This window comes from Myiozetetes cayanensis, unplaced genomic scaffold (assembly GCF_022539395.1).
Source record: "Myiozetetes cayanensis isolate MyiCay16 unplaced genomic scaffold, myiCay2020 scf55, whole genome shotgun sequence".
NCBI classification, from domain to species: domain Eukaryota; kingdom Metazoa; phylum Chordata; class Aves; order Passeriformes; family Tyrannidae; genus Myiozetetes; species Myiozetetes cayanensis.
Window position 1 is genome coordinate 202,523 of NW_026087798.1, and position 21,429 is coordinate 223,951.

Genomic DNA, 21,429 nt, shown 5'->3' on the forward strand with positions numbered 1-21,429 from the left:
GTCCCGGCCGTGCCCAGCGAGGATTTGGGCGGGCCGAGGGCTCCGGTGCCGCCGCCTCGGGCGGGGCGGGCGGGTCCCGGGAGGGGCGGGGAGAGAGCAGGGCCCCCACGCCCCCGCCCCGCCGCTGCCCCGCCCGTCCCAGCCCGTTCCCGGCCCGGCCCGCCCCGGCGGCCCCGCGCCAGGTGCATTCCCCCCGCCGCGCCCGGGCACGCGCCGCCGGGCCCGCGGAGACAGCCGCGATGGACCCGGACCGGCCCCGGGACCGGGACCGGGACTGGGACCGGCCCCGGGCGCTGCTGCTGCTCCTGGTGCTGCTGCTCCGCGCCCCCGCGCCGGGCTCCGCGCAGGCAGGTGAGCACCGCCCCGGGGAGCTGCGGCGGGATCGGGCACCGGGGACAACCGGGGGCTGCCGGAGGGCTCGGCGGGTCCCGGGACGGGCGCAGGGACCGGGAGAGTTTGGGGATCCTGGCGTCCGCGATCCCGCCGGTGCCGGATCCCGACAATTCCCGCGGCTCCTTCTCTCGCGGGGGCGTCCCGGGATCCCTTGTCCCGGGGGGACTCCCATGGCCCCGGGGGGACGGGGACCGGCAAAGTCTCCCCGGGTTGCGGCTCCGGCGGGGCCGGGGCTCAGTTCCCCCTTCCCGGGGGTCGATCCCTGGCTCGGGGCCCCCCCGGGTAGAGGCACCTGTGCCCCCCGCAGCTGCCCGGGCTAAATTTAGGCTGCGGGGCCGGGACCCGCCGATACCTCCGGGATCCGGCTGGGACAGGGCGGGACCCCCGAGGGGGAAGATCCCTCGAGAGGGGGACCCCGTCCCTGCTCACTTCGGCCCCCCCGCACCCTCCGCACCCCGGAAGGGCCGGATCCGCCCGGGAGTTGTTTTTTAGTCCGCAAAGGATAAACACCGAGGGCTGGACGCGCAGGTGGGGCCGGCGCGTCACCCCCGCAGGCCGGGGGGTGCCCTGGTGGGGGGGGCGTGCGGGGGTCGCGCCCGGCCCCTCGGTGTCCCCGATGCTCCATGTGCCACTGGCGACGCCTCGGGGGTGCCACCCACGGGGTCCGGATCACACGGGGGGCTCCCACTCCGAGAGGGAACAGTGGGGGACCCGGGAGCACCACGGGGAGCGGGACCAGCGCTGCTCCCCCCAAACCTTCGTCCCCATCCTCTCTCAGAGCCCCCTTTGTTTGGGGCCGGGCCCGGCGCACACAGACCCCTTTGTGCCGCCGCCGGCGGGGCCGAGGGCAGGAGGTCGGGGCTGGGACCCCCCCGCCCGGGTCCCCCCGGTGCTATTCCTGGCGGCGGGGGCCGGGGGGCCGCGGTGGCACGCGGCTGATAGCGGGGACGTGCCGGAGCTGCCAGAGAGGCACCGCGCTGATAACGCCCGGCCGCGACGCCGCCGCGGCGCCCGGGGGGGCCCGGCCTCGCCCCCCACAGCCCCCCGGGCAGGTGCACCCCGGGAGTCGGGTACCGGCAGCCCCTCGTGCCCGGGGGGTCACGGTCGGACTGGTTGAGCAGCCGTTAATGATTCACCACGTTGCCCAAACACACTGAGCGCTCCCGGCCACGAGGGTCCAGGGCGGGGCTGGATCCTGCCCCCTCAGCATCCTGGAGAACCCCCAAGCAGATCCCAGCTGCCCCCCGCCACTCCCCGTGTTTCACGGGGGGCCCAGCTCCCCCACCCCCCGCTTTGGGCCCCGCTGTGCCCATCCCCGGGGCGTCGAGGCTGGGGGCCGCGCTCGACACAGCTGGGACCTTTTTATAGCCCCTTTCCCTATCAAAATAGCTCTGGCCGGGGCGGGGGGAGCGCCGTGAGGGGAGGTGCTGCAGGCCCCGCGCCCCTTCCCGTTCATGCACCGAGCTGCCCGTTCTCTGCAGCCGCCCCCGGAGGGGTCTCGGGGCCGGACAAAGCTGCCTTTTACCCACCGCAGCCCCCCCGCGCCGGGGCCCTGAGTCACGTCTGCTGGGCCGGGGGGGGCTCGCACCCCTCTGTGCCCCGGGGGTACCGGTTTCGGGGGGCTCAGCCTCCCCCCCGTCCGCCCGCCACAATCGCCGCTTTGTGCGGTGGCGGGGAGGGGGCGCGTCCTTCCCCGCGCACAAAGGGGGCCCTGTGCGCCCACGCGGGGGGGGGACGGAGCCCTTCACCCCGGGGGGACCCACCGCCCCCTGCACTCGGGGGTGTCCGGGGGGCCCCAGAGTCGGGGCGGGTGGGTCGGGCCGGGCCGGGCCGGGGCCGAAGTCCGGGCGGGGTGTGCCGGGCGTGGGGGAGCCGTGCCCGCGGCACCCGCCTTGCGCAACCCTTGCCCGGCCGGTTCGGGCACCGCGCAGGGGTGGGGAGGGGAGGGTGGGGGAGCACCCGTCACCCCCCCCCGGCACTGCCACCCCCACGGCGGGGACAGAGCTGGGCCAGGGCTTTGGGAGGAACAGGGATGGCACAGGGGCACTATCATGACCAGCATGGGGGGGACACCGTGGAAAGGACAGGGACCCCGTGGGGGCACCACTATGGCCAGGACACCATGGAGGGGACAGGGACCCCACGGGGGACGTGGCTGTGGCCACAGAGCGGCCCCAGGGGCGCCGTGGTGGCAGTGGGGACAGGGTGCTGTGCCCACAGTGTGCGCAGGGACCCTGAACGGGCTGAGCGTGACGGGGGACGCGCAGCACCAGTACCAGACGCTGCACAAGATGTACAACAACTGCGAGATCGTGATGGGCAACCTGGAGATCGTCCTCATCGACCACACGCAGGACCTCTCCTTCCTCCAGGTGAGCTGGGGGGACGTGGGGGACACGAGGGGATATTGCACCAGCCGAGCTGACCCCCCCTGCCCACAGACCATCCGGGAGGTGACGGGCTACATCCTGATCGCCATGAACGTCTTCGCGTCGCTGCCGCTGCAGAACCTGCGCGTCATCCGCGGCACCCAGTTCTACGAGGAGAAGTTCGCGCTCTTCGTGCTGCTCAACTACAACCCCAACACCACCCACGCCCTGCGCCACCTCGGCCTCAACCAGCTCACAGGTGGGACCCCCCAGGGACCCAGCCCAGAGCGGTGCCAGCCCCCCAGGGTCTCTGTCCCAGACTGGTGCCACCCCCCCTGTCACCCCAGGGCCATGCTGTCCGCATGGTGACCCCCATCCCAGTGTGACAGTGTCCCCATCCTGGGCCCCATCCCAGAGTGTTTCTGTCCCCATGTACAGCTGTGCCACCCCCCTGTGCCCCACAGTGGTCCCTGTTATGGGGCAGTGGCACTGCCCCCGTGCCCCCCGTGCTGTCCCCATCACAGTGTCCCCTGGAGTGGGGCTGACCCCCAGGGTCCCTGTGCTGGAGCTGTGCCTTTCCCTGTGCCAGCCGTGGTGCTGGGCAGGTCAGGGGGGTCTGTGCCACCATCACATCCCTGGCCACGCCCTGTCCCCCTCCAGAGATCCTGTCTGGAGGCGTCTACATCGAGAAGAACGCGCAGCTGTGCCACGTGGACACGGTGGAGTGGAGGGACATCATGCGGGACCCCCGCCAGGAGCCCATCGTGAGGGACAACGGCAAGGCCTGTGCGTGGGGAGGCTCAGGGGGCTGGGGTGGGGACCCTCCGGCTTTAGGGGTAACCCCTCTGCGCTGTCCTGCAGGCGCCCCATGCCACGAGAGCTGCGGCGGGCACTGCTGGGGGCCCGGCCCCGAGGACTGCCAGAAACGTGGGTATTGGGGGCTGCGGGGGGCTAAGAGGGCTGGGCTGGACCCCTCCCCTCCTGCTGACCGCCCCCCTCCCCGCAGTGACCAAGACCATCTGTGCCCCCCAGTGCAACGGGCGCTGCTTCGGGCGGGCGCCCAACGAGTGCTGCCACGAGGAGTGTGCGGGGGGCTGCACCGGCCCCCTCCGCACCCACTGCTTCGTACGTGCCCCCCTTCCCTCGGGGTGGGGTGGGAGCCTTTGCCTGTCTGTATGATGGCATCCCTGTGTCCATCCATCCGCGTCCCCCCTCCCCGTCCCCCCGTCCATCCCGTGTCCGTCCGTCCATCCGTCCATCCGTGTGTCTGTCCCGCAGGCCTGCCGGCACTTCAACGACAGCGGGGAGTGCGTCCCGCTGTGCCCCCAGCCCCTCATCTACAACAAGCTGACCTTCCAGCTGGAGCCCAACCCTGACACCAAGTACCAGTATGGGGGCGTCTGCGTCCGGGAGTGCCCCCGTGAGTCGGGATTTGGGGGCCCCGGGGGAGCCAGGGGGGCTGAGGGGGCCGGGCCGTGACCGCGAGGGTCTCCCCACAGACAACTTCGTGGTGGACCAGAGCTCCTGCGTGCGCGCCTGCCCCAACGACAAGATGGAAGTGGAGAAGAACGGGTTGAAGATGTGCGAGCCCTGTGGGGGGCTGTGCCCCAAGGGTACGGGGCTCAGGGGGCCCGAGGGGGCCGGGGGCTGCGGGACCACCCCTCACCCTCCCTGCATCCCACAGCCTGCGAGGGCACCGGCGCCGGCAGCAAGTACCAGACCGTGGACTCGAGCAACATCGACACCTTCATCAACTGCACCAAGATCCTGGGCAACCTGGACTTCCTCATCACGGGCCTGGAGGGGTGAGGGACAGGGACTGGGGGGCTAGGGGGGATGCAGCCCCCCAGCCTGGCTGACAGCTCCGGCACCGCAGGGATCCCTGGCGCAACATCTCGGCGCTGGACCCCGAGAAGCTGAACGTGTTCCGGACAGTGCGGGAGATCACGGGTGAGCAGCGGGGCTGGGGGACACTGGGACCACCCCTGGGACACCCTGGGGCCCCCTGGGGCCGCTTTGACACCCCCTTTCCCTGCCCCAGGGTACCTGAACATTCAGTCCTGGCCCAAGCACATGCAAAACTTCAGCGTCTTCTCCAACCTGGAGACCATCGGCGGACGGAGCCTCTATAAGTGAGGACCCCCTTCCCTGCATGTCCTGCATCCCCCCTCAGCCCTAATCCCTTCATCCACCTGTCATCCCCCATCCCTGCATCCCTTTCCCTGAGTGCCCTCATTGTCCCACATCCCTACCCATCCCTGCGCTCTCCCATCCCCATGTCCTTGTCCCCGTATTCCCTCAGGGTGGTTGTTGCCCTCCCCACTCCCAGAGCATCCCCCCCTGGCTCCTGGAGCCCCCCTCTCCGGGACCCCCCACCCTGACCTCCCCTCCCCGCAGCCGGGGCTTCTCTCTGCTGATCATGAAGAACGAGAACGTGACGTCGCTGGGGCTGCGGTCGCTGCGGGAGGTCAGCGCGGGCCGCGTGTACATCACCGAGAACCGGCGGCTCTGCTTCCTGCACACGGTGCACTGGGCAGCGCTCAGCCGCTCCCGCGCCGACCTCGACATCCGCAACAACAGACCCCGCAGCAAGTGCCGTGCGTGGGCTGGGCTGGGTGGGGGGCGTGGGACCCCCCGGGACCCCGCGGGCACCCCACGCTCAGCCCCCTCTCCCGCTGGGGTGCGGGGATGTCTCGCTCTGCTGAGCTTCCCCCAGAGGGGTGTTGGGACCCACAGAGCCTGCTCTGAGCCCCCTTTTTTCCCCCACAGAGCAAGAGGGGAAGGTGTGTGACCCGCTGTGCTCGGCCGAGGGCTGCTGGGGGCCCGGCCCCGGGCAGTGCCTGTCCTGCCGCCACTACAGCCGGCGTGGGTCTGCGTGCCCACCTGCCACTTCACCCACGGGTCAGGGGGAATGAGGGGCACGGGGGGCTGGGGGCGGCTGGGCCTGCGAGGGTCATGGAGTGGGCACCAGAGGGGATCAGCCCCGGGTGGGCACGGGGTGGGAGGGACCCTGGAGTGGGCAGCAGGGTCAGCACCAGGCTGGGATGGGCATGGGGGAGGTTTACCGGGGTGGGATGGGCACTGGGGGTGGGCTCCCAGGGTGGGATGTGAACTGGGACGGACCCCACCGTGGGACAGACACTGGCAGGGGCTCCCTGGGTGGGCGGATGCCGGGTGGGCTGGTGACCCTGCCCTGTGCCCGCAGGGAGATCCGGGAGTTCTCCCAGGACGGCGAGTGCTTCGAGTGCCACCCCGAGTGCGAGCGCATCGAGGGCGGCGTCACCTGCAACGGCTCGGTACGTCCTGGCCGGGGGACCCCCGGGGACCCCGCTGACACCCCCGGGGTGCTCACACCGTGTCCCCCCCAGGGCGCCGACACCTGCACCCGCTGCGCCCACTATCGCGACGGGCCGCACTGTGTGGAGCGATGTCCCGACGGCGTCCTGGGCGAGCGCGGCCCCATCTACAAGTTCCCCGACGGCAGCCGCGAGTGCCGGCCCTGCCACGAGAACTGCACCCGCGGGTGCGCGGGGTGGGGGGCGCGCAGGGGGGCTGGGACCCCCCAGGGGTCGGGTGGGGGCCCAGGACCCCCTGCCCAGCCAGAGGGGGTCCCACCCAGGCTCAGCCCTGTCCCCATCTCCGCAGGTGCCTGGGGCCGCTGCTGCGGGACTGCCTGGGGGACGCCCTGCCCGTGTCCAGGTATCGTGGGCGGGGGCTGCGGGGACCCCAGGGGGCCACTGGGCCATCGCCTACCTTGCCATGCTGGGCCTGCCTTGCCATGCTGGGCCTGCCCTGCCCTGCCCTGCCCTGCCTTGCCCTGCCCGTCTGGGGGGACCGTGCCGGGAGCTGAGCCCCGGCCTCCTCCCGTGGCCAGAAAGACACCGACGCTGATCGCGGTGATGGTGGTCGGGGGGCTCTTCCTCTCCTGCTCCATCGTCCTCCTCGCGCTGCTCTACTGGCGGGGAAAGAAGATCCAGAAGAAACGGGCGATGCGGCGCTACCTGGAGAGGGGAGAGGTGGGCTGGGGGATCCTGCTCCTTGGGGGGCCACGGTGGAGCTGGGGGGGAACCCTGAGGCTGTGGGGAGGGGGCTCAACAGGTGGGAAGAGTGTGGGGCCCGTCCTTGGCTGTTCCTATCCCTGTACCTGTCTATAGCCATTGCTGTTCTTCTCCAGCCCCAATCCCGTCCATCTCCATCCACCTGCATCCGAGATTTCCATCTCTGTTTCCATCCCAGTCACTCTCTGTCCTCATCCTGCTCCATCCCCGTCCCTGGTCCCATCCCCATCTCTCCCCCAGCAGAGCTTGGAGCCGCTGGATCCCAGTGAAAAGGCCAACAAGGTGCTGGCCCGAATCTTCAAGGAGACAGAGCTGAAGCGGCTGAAGGTTCTGGGCTCTGGTGTCTTTGGCACCGTGCACAAGGTGAGGGGGAGGCTCCGTGTGAGCCAGGGCTGTACACGGCACCCACCGGGACATCCCATCCCATCCCATCCCATCCCATCCCATCCCATCCCATCCCATCCCATCCCATCCCATCCCATCCCACCCCACCCCTCACCTCACCCCACCCCATCCCATCCCATCCCATCCCATCCCATCCCATCCCATCCCGTGCCATCAGGGCATCTGGATCCCAGATGGGGACTCCATCAAGATCCCAGTGAGCATCAAGGTGATCCAGGACTGGAGTGGGCAGCAGTCCTTCCACGCCGTCACCGACGTGAGTGCGGGAGGGGCCGGGGGTGTTCCCGGGGGAGCCCCCGTGGGCAGGGGGGCCGGGCCGTGGCTCACACTGTGCCCCCCAGCACATGCTGGCCATCGGCAGCCTGGACCACTCGTACATCGTGCGGCTGCTGGGGATCTGCCCCGGGCCGCAGCTCCAGCTGGTGACGCAGCTCCTGCCCCTCGGCTCCGTCCTGGAGTACGTGCGCAAGAACCGCGACTCCATCAGCCCCCAGCTGCTGCTCAACTGGTGCGTCCAGGTGGCCAAGGTGAGTCCCTGTGGCGGGGTGGGGTTCATCCCGGTCCTCCCCGGTGCCGCTGGAGCCCCCGGTGTGTCCCCCTCCCAGGGCATGTACTACCTGGAGGAGCACCGCATGGTGCACCGCAACCTGGCCGCCCGCAACGTGCTGCTCAAGTCGCCCAGCCAGGTGCAGGTGGCCGATTTCGGCATCGCCGACCTGCTCTACCCCGACGACAAGAAGTATTTCTACAACGAGGTCAAGGTGGGGCCTGGCAGGGACCCCCCCTGTTCCCCCAGGACGCCCTGTGTCCCCTCCTCTCCGTGTCCTGTGTTCCTCAGGGCGTCCCCCCTCCTTGTCCCCGTGTTCCAAACCCCCACCCACGCCCCCCGCTTGCCCCTTTTCCTGGCAGACGCCCATCAAGTGGATGGCCCTGGAGAGCATCCACTTCGGGAAGTACACGCACCAGAGCGACGTCTGGAGCTACGGTGAGCGCAGCCCCCCCTGGACCCCGCCCGGCAGGTCCCCCCGGGCTCACGAGCGCTGTCCCCATGCCAGGAGTGACGCTGTGGGAGATGATGACCTTCGGGGCCGAGCCCTACGCTGGGATCCGCCTGGCAGAGGTGCCCGACCTGCTGGAGAAGGGCGAGCGGCTCTCGCAGCCCCAGATCTGCACCATCGACGTCTACATGGTGATGGTGAAATGTGAGTGGGGCCCCCCCCGCGGGCCCTGCTGCCCTGCCCAGGGCTGGCCCCGTTTCCAGGAGGGTCCTGCTCCTGTCCCGCCCCTGCTCTCAGCCCCCACCATCCCCCCAGGCTGGATGATCGATGAGAACATCCGTCCCACCTTCAAGGAGCTGGCCAACGAGTTCACCCGCATGGCCCGGGACCCCCCGCGCTACCTGGTGATCAAGGTGAGCACAACCCCCCTGAGCCCCCAGGCCCCCAGCCCCACAGCCCTGACCCAGCCTCTCCTGCAGCAGGAGAGCGGGGCCGTGCCCCCCGCCGAGCCCCCCACCCTCAGCGACAAGGAGCTGGATGATGTGGAGACGCTGGAGCTGGAGGAGGAGGAGGAGCTGGATGTCTCCTTCGGCCTCACCGCCGGGCTCTACCCACAGCGGCCACGGGGCAGCTGCGCCCGGGTGAGACCCCCCCCTCCCTCCCCTCCGGGTCTGGGGGCTTTGGGGACCCTGAGGCTGTGTCCTGGACTGTGACGTGGAGTCCTGGGATGTGGCACAGGGCAGGGAAGGGGCACGGGGTCCTGGGATGTGACAGAGTCCCAAAATGTGCCCTGGGGTCCCAGGACGTGGTACGAGGTTTCCCAGCCCCAAACCCTCCCATGGGGGTGGGATATGGAGCCCACCCCTGCAGTGCCACCCCCCTGCAGCGGTGTGGGAGGGGTCCCAGTGTCTGTGTCCCCCTCCCTGGGTGCCAACCCCCATGTTCCCCGCAGAGCCCCAGCCTGCTCAGCCCCCCTGCCGGATACATCCCCATGAACCAGCCTGGCCTTGGCAGCACCCGCCTGGTACTGGGGTCGGGGGGTGAGGGGTCATGGGGGAAGCTCAGGGGGTTGGCCTGGGTAAAGGGTGGGGTGTGGGGTGCCAGAGCAGGGCACGCAAAGGGGTGACAATGGGAGGGGAAGCTGTGGCTGTGGGGTGGGAGCAGGGTTTGGGTCCCCCCACTCACCACCGTGTCCCCCAGGGTGGAGTGGGGTGTGGTCAGGTCCAGAGTCCCCCAGGGTGGGGAGTCCTGGGGCAGTGGCGGGGTTGGGGTCCGCAGGGGTTGGGGTCCGCAGGGTTGGGATCCGCAGGGTTGGGATCTGTAGGGTTGGGGTCTGCAGGGTTGGGGTCTGCAGGGTTCCCCCTCACCCCCTCTCCCCAGGGCGGGGGGTCGCGGCCGCTGCGGCGCAGCCGGCAGGAGTCCCTGGGCCGGACGGTGTCGGAGTCATCGGAGGGGCGCGGCACGGCCTCGGAGCTGGACCTGGGCGAGGGCGGGTCCCTGTCCGGGAGCCTCTGCCGCAGCCTCCGCTCGCGGGGGGACAGCGCGTACCTGTCCCAGCGGGAGAGCTTCCCCCCCCCGCCCCCCAGCTCCGAGGGCAGCGAGGAGGACCCCAACGGCTACGTGACCCCCAACTGTGCCCAGCGGGGTGAGGAGGGGTGTCCTTAGGGGTGGGGGTCCGGTCCTTGGGGAGGGGGTCCCATCCCATTGGAGCAGGTCTGGGGTCTCCCCCATCATGGGGGTGCAGGGAGCCTGTCCTTGGGGAGGGGGTCCCATCCCATTGGAGGAGGTCTGGGGTCTCCCCCATCATGGGGGTGCAGGGAGCCTGTCCTTGGGGAGGGGGTCCCATCCCATTGGAGCATTGGTCCCATCCCATGGGTCTCCCCCATCATGGGGGTGCAGGGAGCCTGTCCTGGGGTGGGGGGTGGGTTCCATCCCTGCAGGGGTTGGGATTCAGGGGCTGGGGGGCTCCTGTATCTGTAGGAGGGGGGCAGCTCATCCCCAGGGATGGGGGGGCCTGTTCCCAATACTGAGGGTGGAGGAACCCATCCCTGCATGGTGGGGGTGAGGGTTGTGGGGTGGGATGGGCCCAGATGAGACCCCACCTAAATTCGGACAGGTCCTGTGGGCAGAAAGGGGGGCCTGGGAGCGCTGGGGGGCCTGGCTGGTGTCTCACCTGCACCTCACAGATCCAGAGCTCGCCGGGGGCTCGATGCCGGAGCCGGAGGAGGAGGAGTACGAGTACATGAACCGCCGGCCTGGGGGTGCCCCCGGAGCCCCCCAGCCCCGGCCGGCCTCGCTGGAGGAGCTGGGCTACGAGTACATGGAGGTGGGCTCGGAGCCGGGGGGGCCCCCGGGTGCTCCCCCGGGCCGGGGCGGGCAGGACGAGGAGGACTACGAGTACATGAACAAGCAGCCGCGGCTGAGCCGCTCGCTGGGCAGCGTGGCCGGGGGGCCGGGACCCCGCCCGCAGGGAAGCCCCCCCCGCCACGACGGCTACACCGACATGCGCCCCGGGGAGACCCCCGCGCCCCCCGCCCCGGAGGAGGAGCAGGGCTACGAGGAGATGGAGGCCGTGGTGACCCCGCGCTGCCCCGGCTGCCGCGGGCCCCCCACCCCCTGCATGAAGCCCCTGCGCAGCCTGGAGGCCTCGGACTGCGCCTTCGACAACCCCGACTATTGGCACAGCCGCCTCTTCGCCAAGGCCGATGCCCAGCGGACGTAGGGGACCCCCCCGGCCGCCCCCGGGTCCCCGCAAGGGCTCTTACATTGGATATGAAGGATCCCCCCCCGGGGGGATGAGCCCCGCGGGAAGGTGCCCGGTCTGGGGGGCACCTGCTCCCTCCCACCCTTTGCAGGGTCTTTCTTTGGGGGTGCGAGGCTGGGGGAGCTAATCCTGAGCCCCTCGAGGTGGTGGGGAGGGGGTAACCCAGACCCCCTGAAGAGGGGGTCGGTGGGGGTCAGGACCCCTGAGTCCCCCTCCCACCGTGCCTGGGGGGTGTCCCCCGGCTGCTCCCCCCAGCTGAAGGTGCTCCCCCTGTGCTGGGGGTCCCTGTGGGGCCGGGGGGGAGCAGCAGACGAGGTCAGATGGGATTTCTGAAGAACCCCAGACTCATTTTCAGGTTTCCCCATTTCCTGCTGGAGCCGGAGTGAAGGTTTGGAGGTGCCCCCTTCCCCCCGCGGGGGCACTTGGAGGGGTGGTGGGGGGAGAGCACTGCCCGGGGTGAGGGGGGTCCGCACAGCCCTCCTGCCCCGCGATGGGGGGGGAGTCCCGGGAATCTCCTCCGTGCTGCTGTCCCCGGTTTCTCGGGGGCTGCCCGGAGTTGGGGGTCAGCCTGACCCCCTTTCAGGGATCAGCCTCGGCGCCGGGGGGCGGGACGGGGCTGAATAAATAAAAAAGGGAATTTCAACAACAGTGTCGGTGTTGCGGCTTCGGGGGTCCCGGGACAGGGTCGGGGAGGGATCACCGGACGTGGGGGGAGGATCGGGGAGACCGGACCGGGGGCTGCGGTGGGGCCACGGGGCTGGGGGCGGTGAGTGGGACTGGGGACAGCGACAGCCTCGGGCAGGGAGCGGCGCCGGGGGGGTCGCGATGCCGGGGGGGTCGCGATGCCGGAGCCCCCTCACCCTCCGCCTACATCCCCCATCGCCCCCCGCGCGCCACTTCCGCCACGATCGCCTCCTCTCGCGAGAGCCGCGCTGCGCGCCGGGAGTTGCAGTCCCGGGCGGAAATGCCCGCCCGCCGCTCTGCGCGCGGGGGCTGCCGGGAGTTGTAGTCCGGGGGGCGTGGAGGACTCGCGTTCCCAGCGTGCCCCGCGCGGAGCCCGCGCTCTGCCCTGCTCGCGCCTCGGGCTCGCGGTCCCGGGGGCTCCTCGGCGGCGGCGGCGGCGGGCGGGGGGCTCGACCAGGCCCGGGGCTCGACCAGGCCCGGGGGGCTCGACCAGGCCCGGGGCTCCGGGGAGGCTCGGGCTCGGGGGCTCCCACCATGTCGGGCGAGGAGGAGGCGGCCGAGCTCACCATCGCCGAGGACCTGGTGGTGACCAAGTACAAGATGGGGGACATCGCCAACCGTGAGTGCGGGGCCCGGGGGCGGGGGCACGGCGGGGGCGGGCGGGGGCGGCTCCGGTAAGGGGCGGGAGGCGGCGAGGGCTGGCCCCCACGGTCTGACCCCCAGGCCGGCCCCTCTCGCTGGTGAGGGGGCTGCGGCCGCGGGTTGGGCCCCCCGTTCCACCTCTCGGTACGCGGGACCCGCCGGGCCCCGGCCCCGCAGCGGCCGCCGCCGCAGCCGGCACGTGGTCCCGCGCCCCACGTGCACCGGCCGCGGGGCGTGCGGGGCCGGGCCTGTCGCCCCCCGCGCCCCCGTCCCGCGCCGGGACACAGAGGGACCCCCTGCCCCGCCGGTGCCCCCGGGGCTGCCCCGCGCCGCCCTTTTGTTCGGGGGGTCGAGGGGACCGGGGGTCCCGCGGTGACGGCGGGGATGGGATCGGAGAGGGGAGAGCTCCGGGGGCTCCTGCCCTGGCCTAGGGGGGTCCTGCCCGGGAATGGGGGTGGAGGCTGCCCCAGGAATGCGGTTCGTGCCCCAGACTGGGGGTCCGGCCTCGGGAGTGCAGATTCTGCCCCTGCTCGGGGGTCCTGCCCCGGGCCAGGCTGTGCCCCCCCCGCCGGGCTCAGCCCCCTCCCCCCGTGTCACTCCCTTCCCCTGTTATTTTTTAACCCCTGTCCGCGCTGTCGCGGGTGCCCCGCCGAGGGTGACAGCTGTTAGAGCCGCCCCGACCGGTTCCGTGGGGCTCCCGGGTGTCCCACGCCAGCTCCTGCTGACTCCAGAGCTTCTCTCGGACTCCTGAGCTGTCCCGGGAGGCAGCTCGGGCCGGGAGCGGGGATGCAGATTCCCTTCGGGAAGGGAGGTCGCCGCCGCTTTGGCTCCCTCGGTCTGCTGGGCAAACTGGAAGTTTGGCCACCTCCCTTCCCGGGGGGAAAGGCAGCTCCACGCGGGTTCTCCTCCCTTGGGAAGAGCAAACACACAAGTGTGGCAAAAAAACTTCCAACTTCCTCGAGTTCTTGCCACAGTGAGGGCCTTTTAGAGCTGTAAAGTGCTTTAACTCCCTAAAAAACACTGGGAAGGGCAGAGCAGAGTCGGGAGTGTTCCTGGGCAGTGCTGTCAGCTGTCCCTGCTCCTCGGATCCCTTGGAATGCTCAGAGGGTTCCCCGTTTATCTGCTTCCCTATTTGTTTTATTTCTTCTCTGGGTCCTGCCAGCCACAACTGGCTCCTATCGGAGTGTTATCTGTGCTTTGAAATATTCCCAACTTTCCCATGGAAGGAGTGACTGCAGGGGGCTGAAATCTGATTTGTTGCACAGGTGAAAGGACCCACCTGTCCCTTCAGCCCTTCCAAGGATTCCTTGGAATTCCAAGACAGCACATTTCCCCCCCTTGTGTGATTCCCCCAAAACAAGCTCTGGTACAAACAGCGTGATCACAGAACAAGGGGAAACTTTGAGGAGATATCCTGGAATATTTGGGATCAGGGCTGTGGTTACCTGTGGAGTGTCACAGGTGGAAGCAGGAGGAGGAGGGAAGGGGCCCTGGGACACCCCTTTGCCACAGTTTGTCCCTAAAGCACGAGGCAGGCTGGCATTGCCAGCAGAATCTGAACAAGACTCACAGAGACTGAAATATTCCCCAAACTTCCTGTAAGCCCAGCACAGAGATGGGCGTGGGGAGCTCCTTGTGCCAGGCTGGGCTGGGAGCACATGGATTCCTTGGGAAACAGGGACTCCTGGAGTGGCAGAGTCTGTCTCCAGTCCGGCACGTCCACAGCGCCTTTGATGTCTCCCGGTAATTCCCAAACCTGTTCCTGGAGCTCTGACTTCTCCCAAAGGAATGTGGGGCTCCTGCTTCCCGCTGGGTGTCAGAGGTGCTTCACCTGTGCAGCCCTGTGGGAACAGTCCCAAAGGTTGGGGCGGGATTTGTGCCTCTCCAGGGTCGTTTTTAGCCAAGATCCGAGTCTGGAATCTTGTTTTGTCTCGGACTGCAGCGAGGTTTTCCCAGCACGGTGCTGTGAGGGGGATGTTGGATTTGAGGCTGTTTATCCGTGGAATGCTCAAGGTGTCCTTTGGAATTCAGGGGTCCTTCGTGCCGTGGTGGAGGCGGCGAATCCAGGAGCGTCGGTTCTCTGCCTGTGCGAGAAGGGGGATGCCATGATCATGGAGGAGACTGGGAAGATTTTCAAGAAGGAAAAGGAAATGAAGAAAGGTGAGGCTGCTCCGAGGACGTCCCGTGGATCTCGTTCCCGGTGGGAACGGACAGGAGCACGGGGAGTGCTCCTCGGTGCTGGGGGATGTAAGGAATGTTTTGCTGCTCCCAGGAAGCCAGTGCTAGCCCAAATCCTGCTGCCTGCAAAGTGTCCCTGCCCATGGCTTTGAGATCGCTCCAAACTGCTCCTTGATTCCAGGGTTGTGTTTTTGCCTCTCTAGGAATTGCCTTCCCGACGAGTATATCGGTAAATAACTGTGTGTGTCACTTCTCCCCCCTGAAGAGCGACCAGGATTACATCCTCAAAGACGGAGATCTGGTCAAAATGTGAGTGCCTGGGGTGTGTTCCCCGGGAGTTCCTTCTTCTGGTCCTGCTCCCTGTTAAATAACTTCCCAGAATCCCACAATGGTTTGGGTTGGAAGGACCTTACAGATCATCCCCTTCCCCCTGCCATGGGCAGGGATGCACCATCCCAGATTAATTACTGCCTTGCTAATTAAAGACTCATATCGAGTCTGGAGCAGCGCCTGGGGCGCTCTTCCATCTGCTGATGCCTCTGGAATCGCCCCTGAGCCGTGAGACCCACCTGGCATTCCCTTTGCTTTGTGTTGCAGCGACCTGGGGGTCCACGTGGATGGGTTCATCGGGAACGTGGCCCACACCTTCGTCATCGGCGCCTCCAAGGTGGGTTTGTCCTTGGGGGGTGTCTCTGGCTGCCCCTCGGAGCATGGCATCCCAGAAATCACACTGGGGGGGGTCTCTGGGAGGAGGCAGCACCAGCAGCCTTGGAGAGGCCGTCCCTACTGCCCAGTTTTGCTGCTGGAATGCCCCTGGATGGATGCTCCCCACCCCAAAATCAGTCTTTGTTTCTCCCTTCTCCTGCAGCACACACATTCCTTGCTGGGGGCTGGTGTTGGCAGGACACACTGGGATTTGCCCAGTCTCGTGCCTTGGGAATCCCTTTTGTGATCCTGAAGTTGCTGCTTAAAAAAGCTCAGGATAAATCCTTGGGTGTAGCCTTGGGAAGGGGATGACACTGTCCTGGGTTTTGCTCCAGTGGCTTTGGAAGGACTTGAAGGGTAGAGGACCAAAAATCCTCATTTGGAGCGTGTTGAAATCCTCCCAGTCCATGTTTCTGGCCACACTGGAGTCCTGATCCCTCTCCAGTCGGTGATACCAGGACTGGGAAGTCTCTGGAACTCCTGTGGGAGCTGATTTGGTGGTGGTTGACGGGGCACTAACAACTCCCCTTGGGAGCTGGATTCCCTGCTCGCTCCAGGGGGAAGGTGTCTGGTGAACCAGGGAATCTCCTCCTCCAAACGAACAACAGCCCTCAGAAATCCTCCTGTCTGGCTGTTTTCCCAGGAAAACCCCGTGTCGGGCCGCAAAGCCGACGTCATCAAGGCGGCTCATCTGTGCGCCGAGGCCGCCCTGCGCCTGGTGAAACCTGGGAACCAGGTCAGGACCCCAGGGGGGATGAGCACAGGGGCAATCTCCCTGGGAAGAATTCCCAGCCTGGGGAATTCCGTGGAGCAGCTGGGAGCAGCTGTCGGGGCGGGTGTTGGGAAGAGTCAGAGCCTGGCACTGTCTCTCTGGTTTTCAGGAGGTGTCAAAGCACCTGTTGGTTATAAAACCTGTGGGATTTATCCCAGAACACGGAATTAGAGGAAGCCTCGTGCTTGTGGTGGGAATTTTCTGTGCTTTACGTGTTTTCCTGTGTCCTTCTTCCAGAACACACAAGTGACAGAGGCCTGGAACAAAATAGCCCACTCGTTTCACTGCACACCCATCGAAGGTGAGGATGGGGAGCAGGGGTCCCAGGGAGCAAGTCCATCCCAGCTTTGTGATACCAGAACCTTCCCAGGGTGGGCAGGGTGTCATTTCCTTCCTACTCCAAACCCATGGATAAGTGGGAAGGTGCTGGGATAGCTGCTGGTGGCAGTGGCACCGCTGGAGCCGTGTCTGGAAGCTCAACCTGGCATCAGGCACTGGCAGATCCTTTTCTCCTGGCAGGGCCGTGGGGTTCTTTCAGCCACCTTAAACTGGTCCATTGCTGGTTAAATTTTCCAAAATTCCACAGAGCTGGCTCGTTCCCTGGGATCTCTGGGAACACAGATTCCTTGCTCTGTGTGTGGGATGGCTTTGTGGGCCTCCTCAGTGCTTTGTTCAGTTCTGCAGGACACAATCCAGCGCTGTCCAAGGAGTTCTGGGGAAGAGTTGAGTCCCAGGGTTTTCTCGGGGAGGTGATGGGAGCAGAGCTGGTTGTGCTTCCTATTCCCAGAAGGGACATCCCACAGTCCCTGCTCGCTTAGGGAGTAGATTGGGAATGTGCTGGTGCCTCTTCCCAGGCTGGGGTTTGGAGGTGAACTGGATATGATACTGGTGAGGAATGGCATGTGCCTGAGGGGCCCAGTACAGCCCAGTACAGCTCCCAGTACACCCCTGTTTCCGTGTGACCCTGAAGACCTCCCTGGATCTGAGCTGCACTCCCAGTACTCCCAGTAAGCCCAGTTCCCTCTCACGACAGGGATGTTGTCGCACCAGCTGAAGCAACACGTGATCGACGGAGAGAAAACCATCATCCAGAACCCCTCGGACCAGCAGAAGTGAGTGAGGGGCTTTTGGGGGGGTCAGGGTGCCCTGGGTCAAAGTCCAGCTCCTGGCCCTGCACAGGACAACCCCAAAAACTTCCCCAGTCCCCAAATCCCACGGCCTGAGAGCGTTGTCCAAATGCTCCTGGAGCTGTGGCAGCCTTGGGGCCGTGCCCAGGGCCCTGAGGGGCCTGGTCAGTCCCAACCATCCTCTGGGGGAAGAACCTGTTCCCAAAATCCATCCAACTCCCCCGACACAGCTCCAGCTGTTCCCTTGGGTCCCATCACTCATCCCAGAGCGGCTCATCACAGGGTTGGACCTTTCAAGGTCCTTCCATCCCAAACCATCCCAGGTTCTGTGAGTTGTGAGTCTGCGTTTGGGGTCATTCTGAGAAAGAAAAGCTGGAAGCCACCGGGGAGGCTCCATGCTGGCACCTGTCCTTGGTTCCTGTCCAGTTTCTGGGGATCTGCTGGAAGCTGCCAGCACAAATCCCAACTGTTGGTCGTGGAGGTGGTGCCAGCTGAGAGCTGTGCCAAGACCTGTTGGCTGTCCCGCAGGAGCTGCCAGGATCCCACGGGATGGAGGTGTCTCAGTCCCATCTCAGGAGGGACTTCAGCTTAATGACGTGGATTCTCCTTCCATCCTGCTCCAGCAGCTTGGGGATCCCCTGGGATTGGGCCTTACACTAAATATTTATAGAGTTTGGTGGCTTTAAATCCCAGTCTCCATTCCTGGAGGCGTTCAGGGAACAACTGGACGTGGCACTCGGTGCTGTGGGTGACAAGGATCGGTCACAGGTTGGACTCGGTGACCTTAGAGGTCTTTTCCAACCTCAGGGATCCCAGAATTCCAAGTTCTGAGGGCTCTTGGGAGGTTTTCTCTTCCCTATTCTCCATTTTTTTTAGCTCACCAAACTCTTTTCCACGCAGGAAGGACCACGAAAAAGCCGAGTTCGAGGTCCACGAAGTTTACGCTGTAGACGTTCTCGTCAGCAGCGGAGAGGGAAAGGTGAGTGCACCCCAAAAACCCAGGGACACCTTTGGGCTGGGGGGGGTCTGGAGGGGGCTGCTCCGAGGGCAGCACCGCTCCGGGTGTCCCACAGCTCCCGTTGGTGTTTCCAGGCGAAGGACGCAGGACAGAGAACCACGATTTACAAAAGGGACCCTTCCAAGCAGTACGGCTTGAAGATGAAAACCTCCCGTGCCTTTTTCAGCGAGGTGGAGCGACGCTTCGACACCATGCCCTTCACCCTCAGGTGTGGACACCCGTCCAGGGGGCTGGGACACCCATCCATGGTGCTGGGACACCCGTCCAGGGGGCTGGGACACCCATCCAGGGGGCAGGGACACCCATCCAGGGGGCTGGGACACCCATCCAGGGGGCAGGGACACCCATCCATGGTGCTGGGACACGCGTCCAGGGGGCAGGGACACCCGTCCAGGGGGCAGGGACACCCATCCATGGTGCTGGGACACCCATCCGGGGGGCTGGGACACCCTTCCAGGGCTGGAATACGTGCAGAGCCAACGTGTTTTGCTGTCCCAGGTCAGAGCAGGGCATGGCCTTGGCTGCCCTCGGTTGGGACTTGCAGGATTCGAGCCCAGGAGAGGGTGTAGAAAGGATGTGATGGGCTTAAGCGGGAATTGCAGGGGATTTGAGCTCAGATGTGAGCTTGGGTTTGAGCTCAGGTGAGCCCAGGTGTCTGTGTCTCCTCCCAGGGCTTTTGAGGACGAGAAGAAGGCCCGGATGGGGGTGGTGGAATGCACCAAACACGAGCTGCTCCAGCCCTTCAACGTCCTCTACGAGAAGGAAGGTGAGTCCTGGCTGGGGAGGGGGCAGGTGAGGGAGGAACAGGGGAGGATGGAGCCGGAGGAGCTGCTCAGGGACAGGGACTGTGGGTCCTGGCAGGTTGAAGGAGCTCCTCTGAGGTGGTTTTTAGCCAGGTGGGAGCAGCAGAGCGTGGAACAATGATGGGTCAGGGATCGGCGCTGGGATCGGGGATCGGTGCCGGGATCAGGGATCAGTGCTGGGATCAGGGATCAGTGCTGGGATCAGGGATCAGTGCCGGGATCGGGGATCAGTGCCGGGATCGGGGATCAGTGCCGGGATCGGGGATCAGTGCGGGATCAGGGATCAGTGCTGGGATCGGGGATCAGTGCCGGGATCAGGGATCGCTCCGGGGGTTGGGCCCGCAGGTCCTGGCAGGTCTGACCCGGGCTGTGCCTTGCAGGGGAGTTCGTTGCACAGTTCAAGTTCACGGTGCTGCTGATGCCCAACGGGCCCATGCGGATAACGAGCGGCCCCTTCGAGCCCGAGCTCTACAAGTCTGACTTCGAGGTGCAGGACGGAGAGCTGAAGGTTGGTTGAGTCACAAAAGTGATTAGTACTGATAATTACAAATATTAATAGATGGATTAAATGTGTTGATAAAAATGTGTAAGTAATAGGGATGTATGGTGTACATAATATGTGTATTTATCTAGAAGTGCTCCCAGTGCTTTCCAGGAAGGATTTAGGGAATCACACCTTGGAATTCCCCATCCATCCTGTGCCCCTGAGGATTTCCCTGCCGTTCCCCTCTTAATTCTCCTCTAATGGTGTTCCCTATTCTCCTGAATAAAAAAAAAAAGTAATTTTCCAGCTCCTCACGTTTCCTTCCTCTCTCCAGGCCCTTCTACAAAGCTCTGCAAGCCGGAAGACCCAGAAAAAGAAGAAAAAGAAGGTAATTTGTTCATTCCTTGTGGGAATTTGTCCATTTCCCTGTGGAAACTTGTGGCTCAGCAGTGCCCAGACACTCCCAGGTCCCGTGTTTTGGGTTCATTTCAGTGCTCTCCCACCTCAGGAAGCAGGAGTGGGCTGTGTCCATGTGGGACCCCCCCAGCTCTGATCTGTTCCCGGTTTGCCCCCCAGGCTTCCAAGAACGCAGAAAATGCCACCACGGGAGAGACGGCGGAGGAGAACGAGGCTGGCGACTGAGAGCCCCCAAATCACTCAAATGGCCCCTTTTCCCCCCAAAAAAAATCCAACCAGAAGCAAAATAATCTGGCACTGTTGGTCCCCTCAGGACTGGACAGTCTGGACTTCCCACTGACTCCAAGCAGCTCCTTTTGACTTTGCCAAGCAGGGAGGAATCTCTCGGCCACTTCAGATGACTGAAAAAAGAGCAGAAAAAATAAAATTAGGAGTAAAAGTCACTATCAAATCTTTAACCTTTTATATTTCCCACATTTGAAGAGGAGAATCAATCCCAATCCAGTGAGAGGGAGTGTAGGGAGCCGCCTGCTTCCTTCCTCCTCCTTCTCCTCTTCCTCCTCATCCTCCTTTTATATTTTTTAATTTTTCCCTTTACAAATTTTAATGGAGGACAAAAAAACCACACCCAAAAGCAGCTAATTACACCCAGAAAAGTGCCCTGTGTGAGTGATCCAGGACATGGTGCCAGAGGATTTATCTTTTCCCTCTGGATTTATATTTATGATTGGGAAAAATAGCAAATTGGAGGTCCCCTGGGAGAGTGGTCTGGCTGCTCCGTTCCGTCTCTGCCTTCATTTAAGGGATAAACTCGCTCTTTTTAACACAAACTCGTTTTTAAATCGTCCAAATCCTTGGAAGCCGCTGACATTCCGGCCCTGCGGAGGGGCAGGCGAGTCGAATTCCCTGTGGCCCGGGAGCACATTCCACCCTTCCCACGTGTCACCTCGGGCCAGAGGATTTCTCACTCTTCCCTCTGGATCACACCTTTTGTGACTGGGGAAAATCTCAGCCGTTCCTCAGGTGACCCCTGAGGGAAGCGCTGCCGGAGCCGCCGGGGTCGGGGCCGAGCCCAGCCAGGGGTATCGCTCTTTTTGTAGTCACTTTTATAAAAAAACAAAACAAAACAAAAAAAACACGAAAAGAAAAAAAAAAAAAGAAAAGAAAAAAAGCCACCCGATGCCATGAGTTGAATGTGAGGTTTTTTTCTTTGCCGATACCTCTGGTTCTTCCCCCGACGGAGCTGAATTTGGGAAAAACTCTTTGCCTTTAAGAACATTCCCGGGCGTCTCCGCAGGCCGCTGTGCTTCCTTCGTCAAGATCCGAGTTTTCCACCCCAAACTACACATGTGCAAATATTACCAAAGTCAATAAAAGAGAATAAACGATGCGATATTGGATTTTATTCTGGATTTTTTTCCATCTCTCTGTGCTCTTGGTCTCCAGTTCTTTCAGCTCTGGGGTGGGTGCGGGGTGGGTTGTGGGATCCTGGGCATCTCTGGCATCTGAACTGTGAATTTAAGGGAAAAGATCCTGATTTTGAGGGGAAAAAATCCCTCATTTTGAGGAACCCCCCTGATTTTAGCCTTTTTAACCAATATTTTGCCTGGAG

The 21,429-nt window shown here is 64.8% G+C and overlaps 2 protein-coding genes across 2 annotated transcripts; both read left to right on the top strand.

Moving 5' to 3' along the window:
* Nucleotides 1-216: 216 nt before the first annotated feature.
* On the top strand, nucleotides 217-11,451 carry ERBB3 (erb-b2 receptor tyrosine kinase 3). The gene is given in 29 exon segments (XM_050334559.1): nucleotides 217-351; nucleotides 2,614-2,765; nucleotides 2,835-3,021; nucleotides 3,423-3,548; nucleotides 3,624-3,689; nucleotides 3,769-3,887; nucleotides 4,041-4,182; nucleotides 4,262-4,375; nucleotides 4,447-4,567; nucleotides 4,639-4,712; nucleotides 4,804-4,894; nucleotides 5,160-5,359; nucleotides 5,532-5,630; nucleotides 5,633-5,663; nucleotides 5,968-6,058; nucleotides 6,131-6,285; nucleotides 6,408-6,461; nucleotides 6,637-6,778; nucleotides 7,064-7,183; nucleotides 7,383-7,481; nucleotides 7,567-7,752; nucleotides 7,831-7,986; nucleotides 8,135-8,210; nucleotides 8,281-8,427; nucleotides 8,539-8,636; nucleotides 8,706-8,864; nucleotides 9,176-9,247; nucleotides 9,604-9,868; nucleotides 10,410-11,451. Coding segments are annotated over 29 exon segments (3,990 nt in total). The 5' UTR covers nucleotides 217-239; the 3' UTR covers nucleotides 10,946-11,451.
* A 740-nt stretch (nucleotides 11,452-12,191) lies between these two features.
* Nucleotides 12,192-21,222, top strand: PA2G4 (proliferation-associated 2G4). Its single transcript, XM_050334560.1, has 13 exons — nucleotides 12,192-12,290; nucleotides 14,345-14,473; nucleotides 14,695-14,800; nucleotides 15,089-15,158; nucleotides 15,840-15,932; nucleotides 16,206-16,269; nucleotides 17,002-17,080; nucleotides 17,996-18,074; nucleotides 18,188-18,321; nucleotides 18,785-18,879; nucleotides 19,297-19,424; nucleotides 19,735-19,788; nucleotides 19,977-21,222. Exons 1-13 carry the CDS (start codon nucleotides 12,206-12,208, stop codon nucleotides 20,040-20,042), a joined length of 1,182 nt encoding a protein of 393 aa, XP_050190517.1. The 5' UTR covers nucleotides 12,192-12,205; the 3' UTR covers nucleotides 20,043-21,222.
* Nucleotides 21,223-21,429: the final 207 nt, after the last annotated feature.